The following is a 17,590-nucleotide window of genomic DNA, read 5'->3' on the forward strand; positions in this document are numbered from 1 at the left end:
TGAAAACATTTGCCAAAATGCGTAAATGTCCATATTTGACCCAACCTCGGAACATACTAACATTTTGATAAAAAAAAATGGAATGTGCTCATGTGAGCACAGCGTGCCGTTACAAAAATGTGTTTCTCTGTCAAATGACAAACTGTCAAATGACCAAACTCCAGTGTCAGCATACAGTCCTAAAAATAACGGTGCTAGAAAAGGTTTTTCACAGCGATGGCATGCACAGTAAAACCATTCATTCCAACCATTCATACAAACACCTTTTATTAAAAGAAAGGTTCATTGGATGGTAAGGTGCATAATGGAATCATTACACGGAACTTTAGTTGGTAGTCCATTGCGTTAGCAAGATAAAGGTCATGTTCGATCCCCAGAAAACACACAGTCTGATCAAATGTATAGGCCTACCATAAATACACTGTAGGTCTTTTTTGATAAAGCGTCTGCAACTGCATACATTTAAATGCAAATACTTCAAAGTTTTCTCGAGTGATTTTCATTTTCATTTGTCTTCCCACCTCTTTCAGAAAACACACATACACATTCACTCACACAGACACACACACACACACACACACACACACACACACACACACACACACACACACACACACACACACACAGTGGGGGAAAAGCTAATGCTGGTTGACAGCTCTTTCATGCAGTAATGCTGGTGAGCTACTGTACATCTAACTCTTGAATGAAAACACGGACAGTATTTCTCACCACTGTAATAGCACAAAACCCACACATACTTCATTAGTTAAACTGAGGGGAAGCAGGATCAAAAATGTACTCAGTATTCAGTCAAATGAAGGAATTACTGCAATGCAAGTGTTATGACATCATGCTCAAATGCAACATTACAGCACAGAGTTTTGATCAATTGGACTCCATGCTGGCCTGGAGCAATGGACCAATGAAGCTCAGAGAATCACTTAACAGAGCCACTATAGAAAATACATAGACATAACTATGCATATATAGGATATAAGTGAATCTCTGACCTTGCACATATACACATGACATATACATAAACATATACACACACACACACCCACACATACAGTAATGTGCAAAAGTCTTAGGCCACCATGCCATAATTGCCAGATTTGTTGTTTTTGCAATGTTATAGTGATCATATATAATTATTTCTCAGTCTCTTTATTAGAAACTTGTATGTAGTATTAAAACAGTATAAAAGTATGTGCTGAAGTGTCAATTATTTAGGGTATTAACTCCCCTTCCCCTTGGGCACTAGCAGGCAACTGCAGGATCTCCTTAACTATGAAATAAAATTCTAATTTCTCAGTCTCCTCAAAAAAACTCAAGATGTGTTTAGTGCCAAGAGAGGTCACACCACTGACTGATGCCTGAAGAAGACATTTAGTTTCGTTTTTTTTATTTATTTAATTTGTGTACATATTTCCTGTATTTTCTGTTTGTATCAAATAGATTGAAAAAATAAATATGGATGGACATTAAAACTTCTAAAACAACAAATCTGGTGGTGGTGGCCTAAGACTTTTGCACAGTACTGTAAATATATATGCAATCTGTTAACAGTTAAAATCTGTGTTAAAACCTGTTTTTTTAATTGGTATGCTTATTCTAACCAAGTTTGTGTATTTATAGTATTTTTTTATAATAAAACACTTACACCCAACTGCATCTTTCCAAAACATTTAGGAGTGACGCATGGCTTTATTTATACATAGCCTTTAATAATTTCAGCACCACAGACAGCGATATTTTTAGCTGCTATTACAATACAGTTTCTCAACCACTAGATGTCGCTGTGCGCACTAATTAGTTTAAATTTTGTCATACAGTATATCTCAAGTCAAGTTTTGGTTCACTTTATTTAAACAACACGATATACTAAATACTAAAAGACAGAGACTAGTGAAAAGCAATATCAAAGTAATAAAATTGCTTATAAGCCAAAGAAAACAAATGGGACATTAAAATTGAGATGGTACTATCCTATTTCTAAAGTTTTGTCAGTTAAAAAAATGCTTGATTTTGATAGAAGGTAAAGAGGATAAAACTAGTTCCAATCACTATGGAAATGTGTTTACCAAGTTTTAAAAACTTGTCTAAAAGAACACCCAAAAATGTAAAAGAGAGACATCTGAGAGAATATAGTAGCCTGCGCACTTTCAACTCGTCTAGGCAGAATAAAAGAGATGTTCTGGTTCAAGGATCATTTTTTTGAAGGGTAAAACATTACTAAGAATGGAACCCAAGGGTAACATATCCAAAGAAAAAGGGGAAGGCTTCAGAACAGAGCTTTGAGGAAGACCACTGGAGAGAGGAGCAGTGGAAGAGGAAAAGTCACATGACCACAAACTTTTTATTAAATAAATATGACTGAAACCTCTTTCTGACAGTCCCACCCATGACTCTAGTCTAGCGATCAGTGTTGAATGGTCAACTGTATCAATTGCTACAGATAAATCTGGACAAGGACCGCTGAATCACAAGAGTGAGTTGCTAAAAAAATAAATCAGATGATATATTTTTGTAGTGCTACATACTTTTAAACATTCAGAAAACAAAGTTACAAAATATGAGCTTTCAAACATTTTTAATTTCGTTATATTTTCTCTCTTACCACATTTGTTAATAACATCAGTGCAGTAAGGCAGTGAACTAAAAACAAACACAAGGGCACACAGTATTTACACTAGAAATGCTTAATATTTTTCAGCTGTTCGACTGTTATGAATAAATCTTATTACAAATGCAAAAAATACGTTCATCTTTTTTATTTGTTCTTACTTAACTAAGTAATTCCCACTTAACCATTTGATAATATTAATACTAAAACTAACAATTTACAGATTCCATGATGAGAAATATATAATGTCTTAAATTCAAGAATATATTTTATATCACCTGTAAAGGCAACAATTATCTAAATGTGTAAACCTAAGTACATGAATTGTGATTGTCGAAATGTTTTACATTGTGCAACAAACCCCCATTAGATCCATGTGTAGTTTAATATGCTACAATTTCACAACAACATTCAATCTTAAAAAAGAGGCCTTTAGTTACAAACAGAATATTTGGCACTTCTTTATATTCTCATATAGAAAACTGCATCTCAAATTCTCTCTTTCTTGATGTTTCTGCTTTAGCTCAATTAAAAACAAACTATCAAAAACTCTCTGGACCTTCTCCTCCACCTTCATTTAGCAGGGAGAGGCTCCCATGCGCATATGTGTGTGATAGTGTGGGGGTGGCACTGCAGCGGGTGATGCGGACAGGGGCAGGGGCTGGGATGCTGCAGCTGCTCCGTGTGCCCCAGGGTGAAGAGGATGATTGTGGGAAAATGGAGCACCAGAAGCCAGCGATGGCATCTGGTACTCGGCTCCAGAGGTGGGGCTGGAATCAGCGGTGATTCCCGGAGATGACGTGTTCTGTTGGGCACCGGTTTTCGGTGGGAGCTGGGGGTTCTGAGTGAGCTGGATGGAGATGTCGCTGGAGATCTCAGAGGTGCTCCGTGCTCTCTGAGGTGGAGGCCAGGTCTCTGGATGGAGGTACTGGCCGCTGTAGTCGCTGCCCTCAGAAAGGCGGGGGTGATAGAGAGCCGGATGAGGCCGATACATCTCCTTTTCTGCATAACGCTTCATAAAGAGATACACAGACATCACACCGGCACCCTGAGAGAGTTTAAGAGCGAACAAGGCATAAAGTGCAACAGAGAGACATGTTCATTACTAGTTATTGTATGTTTCTTGTTTGTTTTATGTATAATGCTTTGGCAATATTTTAAATGCCAGTAAGTTCCTTTAAATTTTTTTTTTTTAATTATGCAAAGATCAGATTGACTACATGAAAACAGAACACATATTTGTGCTGAATCAATACTGCATTTGTTTTACGGTTGGCAAATAATTTCAGCGTGCACAGGAAATACTAAATAACGAATATAAAAACCAATTTATATTAAATAATTCACCAAAGCCTTTGCTTTTGCTCTCTAAAGCTGCCTTACAGCTTGGGCAAACATCTGACAAAATATGTGCAAAAAGTTACAAGATGTGGAGAAAGCCGTGTCATACTGTTATACATTGTGTTGGATTGTTGCATCAAAAAAGTGTATAGTGCATGAAAGTGTATGTTAGGGTCATGTTAAAAGCATTTGCTTCAGCTGAATCAAGTGACATAATTACATTGCATTCATTGCATTCCATTCAGCCCCTCTGGATTTGGTGCAAAGCCAAATCACTGGAGCTTTAACATATTATCTTGGTCATTGAAGGCCATAGGGCTTGAACGGCCAAGATATGAAAGAGGCAACAAAATCATTTCTTGGGCTGAAATTCATTCGAATAAAAACTGTCTTATGACCTCTTTGAGCAAGAAGGAGCTGGCAGCGAACGCAAATGACCAGCCATAGTGGTAGTTGAAGAAGTGCTCTGGTTCTCGCGGCCTGTTCATCACTTCATCATTGATACTGGAGATATACAACACCAACCCCACAACCAGACTCAACCCTGAGAGAGAAAGACAGAGAATAAGAAAAAGACAGATACAGATAGAGAGCATAAATAAGTATCTAGAGTCATCATCTGAAGATAAAGTCAGCTGAAAAGTTAAATTATTGTGTATTAAAAAATGAGAAATGACAATAATAAACATCAATATACAAATCATCAATATACACTGAAAAAAAGCTTGACATTGGTTGCACATAATTAAATTAGGTTTTCTTAAAGGGACAGTAAGTAGGATTTAGTGGTGAAATTGTATTTTGCATTCAAACAAATATTGCTCTCTAGTGCCTCGCTTTTCCAAAAGCGTGTTGCAACTTCTGGTAGCCGTTATGTAATCGCTGATCTCCTTGTCCGTTTCAGCTGGTTCACGTGTTCTGAATGAAAACTTAGGTAGGCTAGTGCTTTTTGTCCCTCTCTGCTCTTATAGTTTTTCAATATGGTGAAATGACATGGAAGCCTTCTTGGAGTTACCCGTTCAAAGTAAATAAAGAGAAGAAATTCTAAGCTTACAAAGAAAAGTCAGATCATCGGCAGAGGTCATTTGAGACCAATGAGGACATATTTATGAATAAAGACATTGATTTTGACTAATAAAATACTTAAAAAACTACACATGGTCCCTTTAAGATGAAATTAACATTAATTAAAATTAATTTCATTTTAAGAAAACTTGATTCAATCATGTTGAACTGGTGTACATAATTAAATTATGTAGATCAAACATTTATTTTAAAGAAAAATCATTAAAAAAACGTATGTGCAACTGGAGATTTTTTTCAGTGTAGCCGAATACAGCTATGAGGTGCTTGACATGAGCTATGAGAATTTTCAATATACGAAGACCTCGTAAAAAACTAATTTAAAGGTTCAATTTTAACCTGGAAATATGCTGTTTTAGCATTTCAATAAATAGTAAAACATTTTCAAATGAAATATTTTAAAACTGTATATGAAATATGTTAATTAATAATAGATTCTGTGTAATCAAACATCGGTAAAATAAGGCTACCAACTAACAGAACTGATGGTCCAGTATTGTATAATTTAAAGTGGACATATCATAAAAATGTGCTTCTATCAACCTAGAAAATTTGAAAAGATCTTAGTTTTGATAAACCATTCTCTGCAAGCATGTGAAAAAATAGGTCATTGAAATTTGGCTCCCCTTGTGATGTCAGAAAGGGAAAAATACTGCCCCTTAAAGGTCACATTCTTCCTGATCCCATGGTGTGTAATGTTGCTATAATAGCATAAATAATACCTGCAAAATGATAAAGCTCAAAGTTCACTGCCAGGCGATATATTTTCTTTAACAAAATTCGCATTTCAAAGCCTACAGTGAAATTTTTAAAGACACACCCAAAAATGGCACATTTTTGCTCACACCTATAAAATGGCATTTTTAACATGTTATAATAAATTATCTATAGGATATTTTGAGTTAAAACTTCATATACGGACTATGGGGACACTAAAGATTTATTTTACATCTTAAAAAGTCTTGTGAAGTGTGCCCTTTTATATTATTTTACATTTATTATTATTATTACAATAGTATTTGGTTTAATTAAAATTCAAAATTTGAGGTTGTTTTTTGTCATAATGTTTCATTTGGGGGCCACAACGTGATGATCCCTATACATAAAGGGGTTCAAGCTGAAGAACCATTAAACGACAAAACATTATAGCGTAAAATTAATACAAATATATATATTAGATTCTATTCTGTTGTTTCTAGGTCAGTAATAAAAATGAAGTCAGATTTTCCTTGTTTCAGCATACAGGATGCCCTTTGGAATATTCTCAAGTCATTCTGAGATTACATGGATCATGTTTGGCAGAGCTGAATGGGGCTTTGTCCCAGCGGATCAGAAAGAAATACGCCACACAGCAGTGAAACTGACAGCACAGCACATACATAATGTACACATTATTTACACCATTTATGCTTCCCGCCTGACCCCTGAGGACCAGGCACCTCAAAAGACTCACACAAGGACTGTACACACTCCAGGGCTCAGCCCGGCCCCTCATGAGAGGACATCAGTACCATCTAAATAAATCACAGCCCCCTCCCTGCCACCACACTCTCAACACTACGGGCACAGCGAAAGAGAGAGAGAGAGAGCTGGAAAGCTGGATAGAGCACAGAAGGAAATATATTAAGGGATGCATGGGAATGTGTATGAGGAGAATAAAGCAGGAGGTGGAAGCCACATGAGCAAGAGGTGTGAAAAGCCTTTCCTCCATGTCTTAACATTCACAAACAAAAAATCCTTGTACTATTCATTTTAACAACAGAAAGAACAATGCTGTATGCAAGTCTCTCTCACACACAAACACATGACACATTCCTGCAAACATCAACTACCTTTTAACTGTTCCATCTGCAGATCAGATCTTTACATTTTAATGGCATCATATAACTGAGGTTCTTTCATCAGCACAGAAAGCCCCATTACATATTCTGCAGACAAAAGGACGAGCAAAAACAAAACATGTTTTCAAGGGCACTCTGTCAGGAGGTTTGTGCTGCAGATGAAGAGAGCTGTTTTAGATCAAGTTGAAGGTCTTTTCTGGCCGTGGACAAGGTTGAGGCAGCCATGCGGTAAACAACAGTGGCATCTGCATACAAATAAGTCAGCTATACATTCAGAGCAGGTAAGTGATTTTCTTACTGTACGTCACTGCAGTGTTTAATAAAAACACAGATTCCTGTCCATTTATTTCATTCATTAAATCAATCAACCATTCAATCAATCACAATTTTGTTATATTATCCAACTCTTAAACAAGTTATAAGGTGAAGTTTTCTTTAACCTTTTTGTCATTAACTGTGTCATCCAAACAATAACAGCAAGCAAACTTTCTTCAACTTTTCTATTAGTTTTGTGATAAAATATTTTTAAAACAATGATTTATGACAGTACAAATTGTATTATCTAATTATAGTGAAAAGTTAAGTTTCTTTACTTCAGACTTTCGTACTGTTTCGTCGTCAGAGTCTGGATGTACTCAAACTAACATAGACTTTACAGGTTTGTGCCAAACCTTACGGTGTCCTTCAGTGGAAGTTAGGCAACATTTACATTATTAATTTACCAGATGTTTTTATCCAAAGTGACTTATAAATTATTGTTAACATGGTCAGTGTTGCTATTTGGTTAATTGGTAATCTAAAATAAGTTTAGATGCAAAATACTAAATAGATTTTAATTTCATGCCACATACCTTCTTTGTTCAAAAGTGTTTAAAATCATTAAACTTATTTTCAGGTTTAAAGGTGGCAAAGAATGCATTGAAATAATATGTTAAATTGTTCTTTGATATGTACATAGAAGGTATGTATTGTTTTTAAGTCGAAAAATTATCCAGAAACGTGCATGTTTACATGTCCAATTACAACCCTAGGTTTTGCTATTTGATTGAAATTGCCTAATTTTGCCCTATTTGAAAGGGTCATGAATAATAATGTTGAGCTGTGCGGCTCATGCCAGTATCTCACATTAGTAAACATGTTGGGGCATACATCTCGACTGTTACATCACAGTCTGTGTTATGTTGCGATTGGCCTGTTTTCCACGTGTCCTTTGCATGCACAAGGTTTACATAAGAATGGGGAAAGAAACGCGCTTTAGGCTCATGATTACCAGGCACCATTACCATGTACAGAACTCTTATTATTCATCTATGCCTAGGGTTTTTATTCTATGGCATCTTTAAATTAAAGATTTGAATCCCAGATTTTAAATACATTCTTTGACTTTTGGGCCCAACTGCATAATATACTGCATATATTTCATATAATCTTATTATATAATCTTGACAAGGACAAGCCACTAATAAACATAGAATCATTCACAAAAAACTGCTCATTTATGGGATTATAAATGATCTAAGGCTGATCTCAGATGAGCTTGTGGTGTCCAGATCAGTTTGTGAACCTAACAGGGCAAATCTACGGTCTAATTCTCTCGACACTTTAAAAAATAAAGGTACTACAGTTACACAATGCCACAGAAGAACCATTTAGGCTCAATGGTTCCATAAAGAACCTTTAAGATTCACCAAGCCTTCTGTTCTTTGACGTGTCAACATTTTCTTTAGACTATTAAAGGCTAAGAAAAAAATTAACCTTTACTTGAATGTTTCTGTGGGGAACCAAATACAATTCTTTGATGGCTTTGCTGTGATTCTTTGAAGAACCTTACCCAGCATTTTTTTATGAACGTGCTGCCCTCTGCTGGTGTAAAACTATATTGCATGTACAAATATTGAAGGTAATCTGCCAGAAAATACAAGTAAATCCATCACTACTATTGAATTTAATTTTCATTTCTATATCCGTACGTCTGAGACTTTTAAACACTTGAATTAATGACTATGCTTATTGTAAATATGGAAAAATACAAATACAGTACATCATCTAAAGAAAATTTATCAGTCACTATTCACTGCATTCCAAAAAGTGATTAATAATGAAGTTATAATAATAGATTAACAGATGGAGTGTTTTCATGATTTAAAATCAGCAAAGACATCACTAATTAAATACAGATGGTACTGCTGCATTCTGGTAAGTACAGAACACAAAATCCTTACACATCTTATCGTCTAAAAAGACCCACATTTAATATGGATAAGCTATGTTTACGGTAAGAGAGTTTTAGAACGAGAATAAATTCAAAGAACTGTTTCATACATAATTTAAAGATGACACAACAACATTCTCAAAGGTGTGATATAAAGACATATTCCAGATTAAATATCTAAAGAGATAAGAGAAAGAAAAATGATCACACAAAACAGACTCACTAGACCATGAGAATACGTACATCACAGAAACCCTCCACACACATTATATGCATTTAATCTAGGTTACGGGTGAGAAGGTCTGCAGTACCTGAGACGATGAAGAAGATTCCAGAAACAAAGGCCAGGATGGTGCGCTGAGGGCGGATGTGGCCCACATTACTGATGATGAAGGCCATAAAGACAAAGAGCAGAGAAACCATAGGAAAGGGGGTGGCTGTCCGCACCATCTCTGCCAGAAAAGGGAACACGTGAGAGGGGTGTGTGCTTGTGGACACGTGAGTTTGTTTTGATTAAGACACTTTTTTAAACTCACTGAGAATATTTGCTGTGTTTTCTGTGGTGATTTCAATCTCTGGTTCTGTAAAGTACTCAGAGGCGACACATCTACCTTTCTCCGAACCTAAAACAATGAGAGAGTATATAAATAGATATGAATATGTTAAATAGTAGTTAAAGATAACAGCAGTCAATATAGAACAAAAAACTTAGGAATCAATGAGAGAGTAAAACGATAACGGTCAGGTCACATTTATACAGGGCCCTCTTCAATAAGAATAGTGTATAAATAATGTAAAGTAGTGGCCAAAAGTGATGTCCAACTTTACATTTTTTTACTTTAAATATTTTATTACAATTTTTGGATGTATGTTGCATTGTTGTGTTTGGAATATAAACTGAATCTCAGCTTTGAGAAATTAAAAAGGCTTAACACACGTGCAGAATAAAGACTGGGACAATGACTACAAAATATTACCAAAAAAAAAAAAAAGGGATCAACAGTTAAAAGTTTATTCAATGTATGCTTTATTACCTGTAAGCTTTTTGTTTTTCTATGCATTAGAATGAAAACCCAGATTCCCTTAAACACTGTGGACTGCTATTTTTTGTTCAATAAATACCTTAAAGAGGATGTCTAATGCTATTTCAATCATTCTTACTGATTTACACTGTTACACTGAAAAAAAAATATTCATAACATTTATTCACTAAATTTAAATTTAAGGTAAGTGGTTGCAATCAATTTATTTAAGCTACATTTGCAACCACTTACCTTAAAATTTTTTAGTAAATTTGAAAAAAAAATTAAAACAAATTTCAGTGTGGGGGCGGTTTCCCGGACAGGGCTTATCCTAGTCCCAGACTAAAATGCGTGATTGAGCTGCCTTAATTTAAAAACACACTGACATATCTTAACATATATCAGTGCCATTATTTTGTCTCAAGATACACACCAGTATTGTTTTTTGTAAGGTTTGTTTGTAAAAACTACTTAAATGTCCTAATATAACTAAACTCTATTCTGGATTAATCTAAACCCTGTCTGGGAAACAGCTCCTTGGATTCTCATGCTAAACACGGCACAACATGTTTAAAAGCTATTTGTACAAGTATTTCTCTCCCGAATACACTTCGTCAGGGTTGGTATAAGTTTCGTAAAGTTTTTTTTTAGTATGGACATGTATGACGTCATAAAGGGCGGAGAGCACGCCCATCAACGTGCTTCGTTCAGGTTAAAGAAGTCATTGGCAGCGCGGCACAAGATTTGCTTGAGCAAATGTATTATTTTGTATTTATATCACTAAATCAACACTGTCACCAAAGAAGTGTGTTTTTGGTTGTGAAGGAAATTTAATCTTGTTCAGTTTCCCAGCGTTAAGGGAACAGTGGATGCAGTGTGTTTATACAGAGCAGCAAAGGAGTTGGGCAAGTGTGTACTGTAATTTCAAAAACTAATGTTTTATAAAACAAGGCCCAGTTCAACGCTGGGTTGTTGCCCCAATGAAAGATGGAGTGGTCTCAGCGATAAAACATCCTGGTCTCGAGTGGGAACTGCAGGCCGTAAGTAAAACTCTATTAAATGTCTGTGTTTTGTTGACATTAGGCGCATTAGGCATACGGCACAAAATTCAAGGCCCTTGAAAGTTTTTGAAAATAAACATACATAAATACAGGTCATTGAAAGTGCTTGAATTTATTGCAATAGTTATAGTTTTCTGGGAAAAAATCCATAATATTCCCTGTGTAGTGTAGGATAACAAAATAAAAATCCTAGACTTTTTAAACACATGTTTGCTTTAAATGCTTATATCTTCTGTATTCAAATGTTGATTCATGCCAAAATGCTTTTTTGTGTTTGACACATGAAAACGTTTTGTGTTACGTATGTAACTGTTGTTTCCCAAGAAGGGAACTCGCCCTGCGTCTCCCTTGCCATGCCTCCTGCGTCCCTGTAACGCCATCTTTGGCAATATTTCAGATAGCGATATACTTCCTGATTCCCGTGTCACCCTGTCTTTGTCATTAAGCCTCACCATTGGTTGAATTTGATATACACATTTAGACGCACTTACCCCTGGAGGCGTCCCCAAAGTGTCACCGCAGCGACGCAGCGCGAGTTCCTTCGAAAGGGAACTGTAACAATATATCTTAAAAGGAAACATGATGTAACCTTGCTCTCACTCGAAATGTGTCCCCACATTTAGTCCTTGAATTTGAGGGTATTGGACCTGGAAAGTCCTTGAAAGGTCCTTGATTTTTAAGTTAACTAAGGTGTGGGAACCCTGTAAAATCCAAACAACACAAACGTATAGTGTATTGGATGTGTGTTGCATGCTCGTGACTTGCTCCACCCACGGTACACCCCCAGGAGCACGGCTGTTTTTGGAAAGAAGCGGTCCAGTATTTGTCTTCTATAAATCAGATAAAACTTCAAACTTGAAGGATGTAGTACTACTCTATAGCAGCTCAAGATTAACGGTGTGTGTTATGTCACCTTTAAAACTTTAGTGTTTTGTCCATTTTGTACCATTCACCTCATAACTTGATGCTTTAAGCTAACCTGAGTGGGCATTTAAAGCAAATCCTGTACAAATATCCCCCCCGGACATCATTTTTGGCCACAAATGTGTGTATTAATGAGCATGTTGTCCACTACTATTCTCCTATGAGTCTGTCTCCACACTACTGTGCATATCCGACCTGTTTGTATGTAGTATCCGTGTCTAGTGTGCGTGCATGTGTACTGGCACCTGCTATAAAACACACTCTCCACAGGCCAGAGTGCAGTGCCATCTTGACGTCGACCGTTTGGTTCTGCTGCAGCACGATGCCCTCCTCCATCAGCAGCCAATAATCCGTCGCCACGGCAACCCCTACCAACAGCAGTCCGCATGCCCCGAACACCGTGGAGAGCAAAGTCAGAGCCCTGCTGCTGCAAGAGCTCATCTGCAAGCATGCACACATACAGACGTCACAACAGAGACAACCGTCAGCTCTGAAGGTCGAACCTTCAACCCACAGGGAGTAAAAGTGCACGATGAAACAAAGACTTCAGGATCAATCAATGTTTACCTTCACTTCACCAATAAATCCAATCTGAGACAAACAGAGAGGAGGGAGCTCAGGAGAGAAACCCCCGTGAACTTCTGTCCCACTGTGATGGTAATCAACCAATCACACGAAAGGTCAAAGTTCAACGGGTGGCGGTTATCGAGGCAGAAAGTGTGACATTGTTGGCAGCGATTCAGTCAAATTAGACGCACATCTACAGAGCCATGACTCATAGCTTTACTGCGAGAGACAACGTTCATATAAAGGAACAGATGCAGACACGTACACAACACAGAAACACAGACTGTGCTCGCTAATTCACATCAGCGTTTTGATGCATCGCTGCTGTGAATGGTGAACTCGGTGAGATGAGATGTTTTCTGATTAATGCTTCAAAGAGAGAGACAGAGTGGCAGAGGAACCGAGGGTAGATATTTGGGGCAGACGACTAAAAATGGCAATATCATGTAAATGTCAGGACATACGAACAGCCACTCTCCGTGTGAAATCAAATGTGTTTGAGATGACACAGTCCTTTTGACCACATACACCTTTGATTCTCGCAGGGCAATGCTCTCTGATCAATTCTTCATTCATCCTGCGCTGTAATTGTTTGGATGACAACTTAAAAAGGTCTTGTGTATCTCTCTTTTTTATTCTCGTTGCATCTGTGCAGAGCTTTTGCAGGAGGGGTCTCATCATGTCATTCACTCTCTGCCTATTTAAAGATTGTGATTTTGATGAGTGATTCATTAAATGAATGATCTCATTCGGTTATGTGCACATTGAAGATGTGCTTCCTGTCTTCACAGTCACTCAGCTGCTACTGCTGCCGTGACTTTTATGATAGATATTTTCAAAAAGTGTATGCGGTGTGTGTATGTATGTCTGTGTGAGACAGAGGGTAACAGAGAGAAAGAGAAGTGTGTGCTGTCATTTCCCGTCTGCCTCTCAGATTCTGCGATTCAGAAAAGCAAGACGGATTTGAAAAATACAAACCGAATAGAGACGAAGAAGTTTTGACTGCACCGGTGTCTAGACAAAGATGCTCAGTGCATCACATCACTGTGTCATAAGTGTATCTGTGACTGTTTTACCTTTTGCAGTTTGCCCTGAAACCAAAAATGACACAACCCGTAATACCACCAGTCAGGAGAAAATGAACCCTGCGAATGATAGACAGATTTTGCAATGCAGCGGAAAAAGGCAGAAAGCACTGAATGAAAAGTGCTGGTGTCAAAAGCTTGAAGCAAACTCGACAGATGCAGAAATCCAGCTTGACTGTCTACTCTAAAATGACCACATGATGCTCAAAAAGATGCTAAAACGCTCTATTGCCCGCCAGCGGTTCTGCCGCCTCAAGCCTGTGTTTACTGATGTAGAAGAGAGCTTACTTCTTTATGACAAGTTCAATCATAAACTTACCAATGACCAATAATAAGATGATTATTATTTTTTACCATATGTACATTTGATGCTTTATCTAAAGTAACTTACAGTGCACCGAAGACAGGTTTAAGTTTGGTTAGACCCCAGGAAACACACATACAATACTGATTAAAGAAATGTACTGTATTGAACGCACAGTAATTTGTTTTGGATAGAAGTGTCTACCAAATGCGTAAAGAACTGAATCTTTCATAGTTAGCGTTATGCTTAACCACTTGTAGTCCACAACAAAATTAGAATATCTTAGACACACCTATGGTCCATACTGATCCACTTATTTTGACCAACAGCCTTTTGTATCTGTTTCCCAAAACAATTTAATACTGTCAGTGTGGGTAAAGTGAGCATGTTTCAAAATATAAAGGTCATTGCACATGTTGACTTATGTTAGTTTACAATAAACGTGAATAAAGCGTCAAAAACCGGTCTGCGACGTCTAGTTTGGCGCTAGAACATTTTGAATGCATTTGCGTGTCTAGATCAAAATAGACGAGTGTAAAAAGCAAGTGTTTGAAGCCAAATTGACACGCGTCCCGGGGGAAATCCGCAAGCAGGATTCTGATTGGTTAACGCGGTGCAAACTGACGCGGGTATCAGACGTGAATCGCGTGAATAATTTGAATTTGCCTCTACTGCGCCACGCTAAACGCCTCATTTGTGACGCGATACCCAATGTAAACGCATCTGCACATTGACTTAACATTGAAATCATTCGCGCCAGGTGCTCTATTCGCGTTTGGTGTGAATGCTGCATTAGAGGACAGCCTCAAAATATGTAGTAGATATACAGTACTATGCAAAAGCCACCAGCTTTGTTGTTTTTTTGCAAAGTTTGATTGTCCATCCATATTTATTTTTCACTCTTTTATTAAGATAAAAAAGAAAATAGAGGAAATATGCACACAATTTTTAAAAACAAAACAGTAGTAAATGTCTTCTTCAGGCACCAGTCAGTATTTAGTGGGACCTCTCTTGGCACAAAACACATCTTGAGCTTTATTAAGGAGACTGAAGTCTTACAGGCATTTGATTATAATTAGGATTTAATATCATTTAGGTTTAAGAGATCCTGCAGTTTCCTGCTATTGCTCAAGAGGAAGCGTTTACCCTAAATACTTGATACTTCAGCTTATACTTTAGACGTTTGTTTTTAATACTACTTACACATTTCCTGTATTTTCTGGATGTATTCTAATAAAGATACCGAGAAATAATTATATATGATCACTATTAATTGCATCTAATGGTGACATGGTGGCCTAAGACTTTTGCACAGTACTGTAATACAGTAACAAGTGTTAATGGAAGAGACAGTGAGAAACAGGGACAGAGAGAAAGGGAGTAGCAGGCAGATGTAGGCTAATGTATGGAAAGACCTTGGCCCAGTAATGACGGAGTTCCCACCTACATGCCAGTGCGCGTCTCCTGGGGCACGTGACTGTACCAGTTACAGACTCAACTACCCCAACTATCATTCCTCCCCACTTCTGTCTATCTCACGTATACAAACACAGCTGTAAATATGAATAGACTTCAGTATATTACACTAAAGTTATAGAGCAGACACCTCGCGCCAGTATCCTAACAGGACCCTTGTGGTCTACAACAATGTATACACATCCGACCCCAAACAACCCTGTTACATTCATTCAATCCAAGCGCGCACATAATTAAATAATCACACCTAGACCTGCTGGGATTCTGGAAACGTTGAAACGCGTCTGTTAAGACGACAGACGTGCGCACACAGACACATTTCCATTCAATCTGTGTAACTTCTGTCAACAACATCTGACAAAAGTCAGATGCCAAATGTGTCAGTCGCACATCAATTATAAAAGTAGGCTACAGAATAATAAAAACAGTTTGAAGAAGGGCGTACTCACCCTGCCCGAGTGCCCGTGCTCGTGGAGCTGACGAGTATGCAGCGAGCGCGCAGACACGAGCCTCACACTAGGGTTTCTCGCGCTTCTACTCTCTCTCCTCTTTTGCGCTGTCTCGGTCTCTCTCCCTCTCTCTCTGTAGTCTCTCACTTACATGCGTATTTCCTACTGAGTGATACCCCGTTATATGTTCCCTCTCAAATCATTTCTTTCGTTTCATACCTTCAAAACGTAAGCAAAGCAAGATAGGGGGAGCTTGTCTGTATTTAACGTTATTTTGAGGTTTAGATGCGCAATAAAACGGACTTTGGATCAGTTGATGATGAGGACAGCACCGACAGAAGCTTACTGGTGCTGTTAGACGGAGGATGGGGACGAACTGTTGATTTTGGCAACCATATGGTTGTAATCGCGTGAATGTATTTGGTGCGTCTGTAAAAGAAGCCCAGATCTGTCAACTGCCAACCGTGCGCTGTTACATTAAGAGACAGCTGCACTGGATTAGTGCAGGTACAGAGGAACAGATAGATGAAAAAGTTTATTGTAAATTGTAAAAAGACAGACAGGTAAGATCCATCACGCTTTCAGACAAAGAATATAATCCCTACATTATCAATATGTGCACTGCTCCCGACTAATCTCTTCTCATTCAAAGGGAGTCTTTGCAGGAGCATCCAAGGTTTACACTCGACTGACTCTGGGTTTTAGTGAACAAAAGAAAATCCTGACTTGTCCACATTTGCATATTATGGTTTTGGCAGACACAAGGAAGAGAGTAATGCATAGAAATGGCTTAAAATACACAAAATAAAGCTGCATCAGTAAATTCACTTTAGAAAGTTCTGTCATTTATTGTTTTTCAAGATTATTAGTTATTTTAAATAACATTTAAAAATGACAGACCTTTATTTTGATTATCTGATTTAATTAGCTAAATAAAATGTATTAAGTAATATCATTAGCATATTAATTTAAGCTAAATCAATGACACGTGCACATCTCTCACATTCATCATCATGTCATAACCTAGCCTTACCTCTTTCTTTAATCTTTTGGTGTCACTACACTTTAGAGGAGACTCAGCCACATGATGGAGTATTTTTAGACATGATATCATTATAGTACACTCTGACCTGAAGGAGGGAAGAAGGGAAAAGACACAGATTTATACAATAACAGATATAACGAACAGCATCTCAGTAATACACTACTTGTTTTTCGTGGCTGTTAATCTTGCAAGATAAGGTCACAGAACTAAAGTGAAAATCAGAGTGGGACATTAAAAAAAAGAGATTGACGGAAACAAAGACAGTTACAGTAAGGAGGTTAGGGTAGTTTTTAATAGGCAGGGTATCTAAGGGTATCCTGTTATATCACTCAAGTCTATTGGGATGACACTATGATGGAGTACTCAAAGTGGATAGAGAGAGTTTTGAAATCGAGAGATGAATGTAAAGGCTTGCTGTCTCATCAGACATTAGAGACATGACATGAGAGGTGGCCACGCAGGTATGATGGAGTGAACATACAGTGAAAAGTAAATATGCTATGTCAAGAGTAAAAAGGCACTAAAATAGCACTAAAAGTGGTTCACTGGCTCGT

The 17,590-nt window shown here is 37.5% G+C and overlaps 1 protein-coding gene across 1 annotated transcript; it reads right to left on the reverse strand.

The window, feature by feature from the left end:
- Nucleotides 1-2,345: 2,345 nt before the first annotated feature.
- cacng7b (calcium channel, voltage-dependent, gamma subunit 7b) lies at nucleotides 2,346-16,145 on the reverse strand. The gene is made up of 6 exons (XM_065261212.1): nucleotides 15,992-16,145; nucleotides 12,356-12,551; nucleotides 9,640-9,726; nucleotides 9,415-9,555; nucleotides 4,366-4,511; nucleotides 2,346-3,674 (listed from the first exon to the last, which is right to left on the reverse strand). Exons 2-6 carry the CDS (start codon nucleotides 12,549-12,551, stop codon nucleotides 3,204-3,206), a joined length of 1,041 nt encoding a protein of 346 aa, XP_065117284.1. The 5' UTR covers nucleotides 15,992-16,145; the 3' UTR covers nucleotides 2,346-3,203.
- Nucleotides 16,146-17,590: the final 1,445 nt, after the last annotated feature.

This window comes from Paramisgurnus dabryanus, chromosome 13 (assembly GCF_030506205.2).
Source record: "Paramisgurnus dabryanus chromosome 13, PD_genome_1.1, whole genome shotgun sequence".
In the NCBI taxonomy this organism is placed as follows: Eukaryota; Metazoa; Chordata; class Actinopteri; order Cypriniformes; family Cobitidae; genus Paramisgurnus; species Paramisgurnus dabryanus.

Excerpts from the sequence above, each read along its gene's own strand:
- cacng7b (XM_065261212.1), bottom strand. The coding sequence starts at position 12,551 with ATGAGCTCTTGCAGCAGCAGGGCTCTGACTTTGCTCTCCACGGTGTTC. Across the intron at positions 4,512-9,414 it reads AATCTTCTTCATCGTCTCAG|GGTTGAGTCTGGTTGTGGGG; the intron begins GTACTGCAGACC and ends TTTCTCTCTCAG. Across the intron at positions 3,675-4,365 it reads GCTCCTTCTTGCTCAAAGAG|GGTGCCGGTGTGATGTCTGT; the intron begins GTCATAAGACAG and ends AAACTCTCTCAG.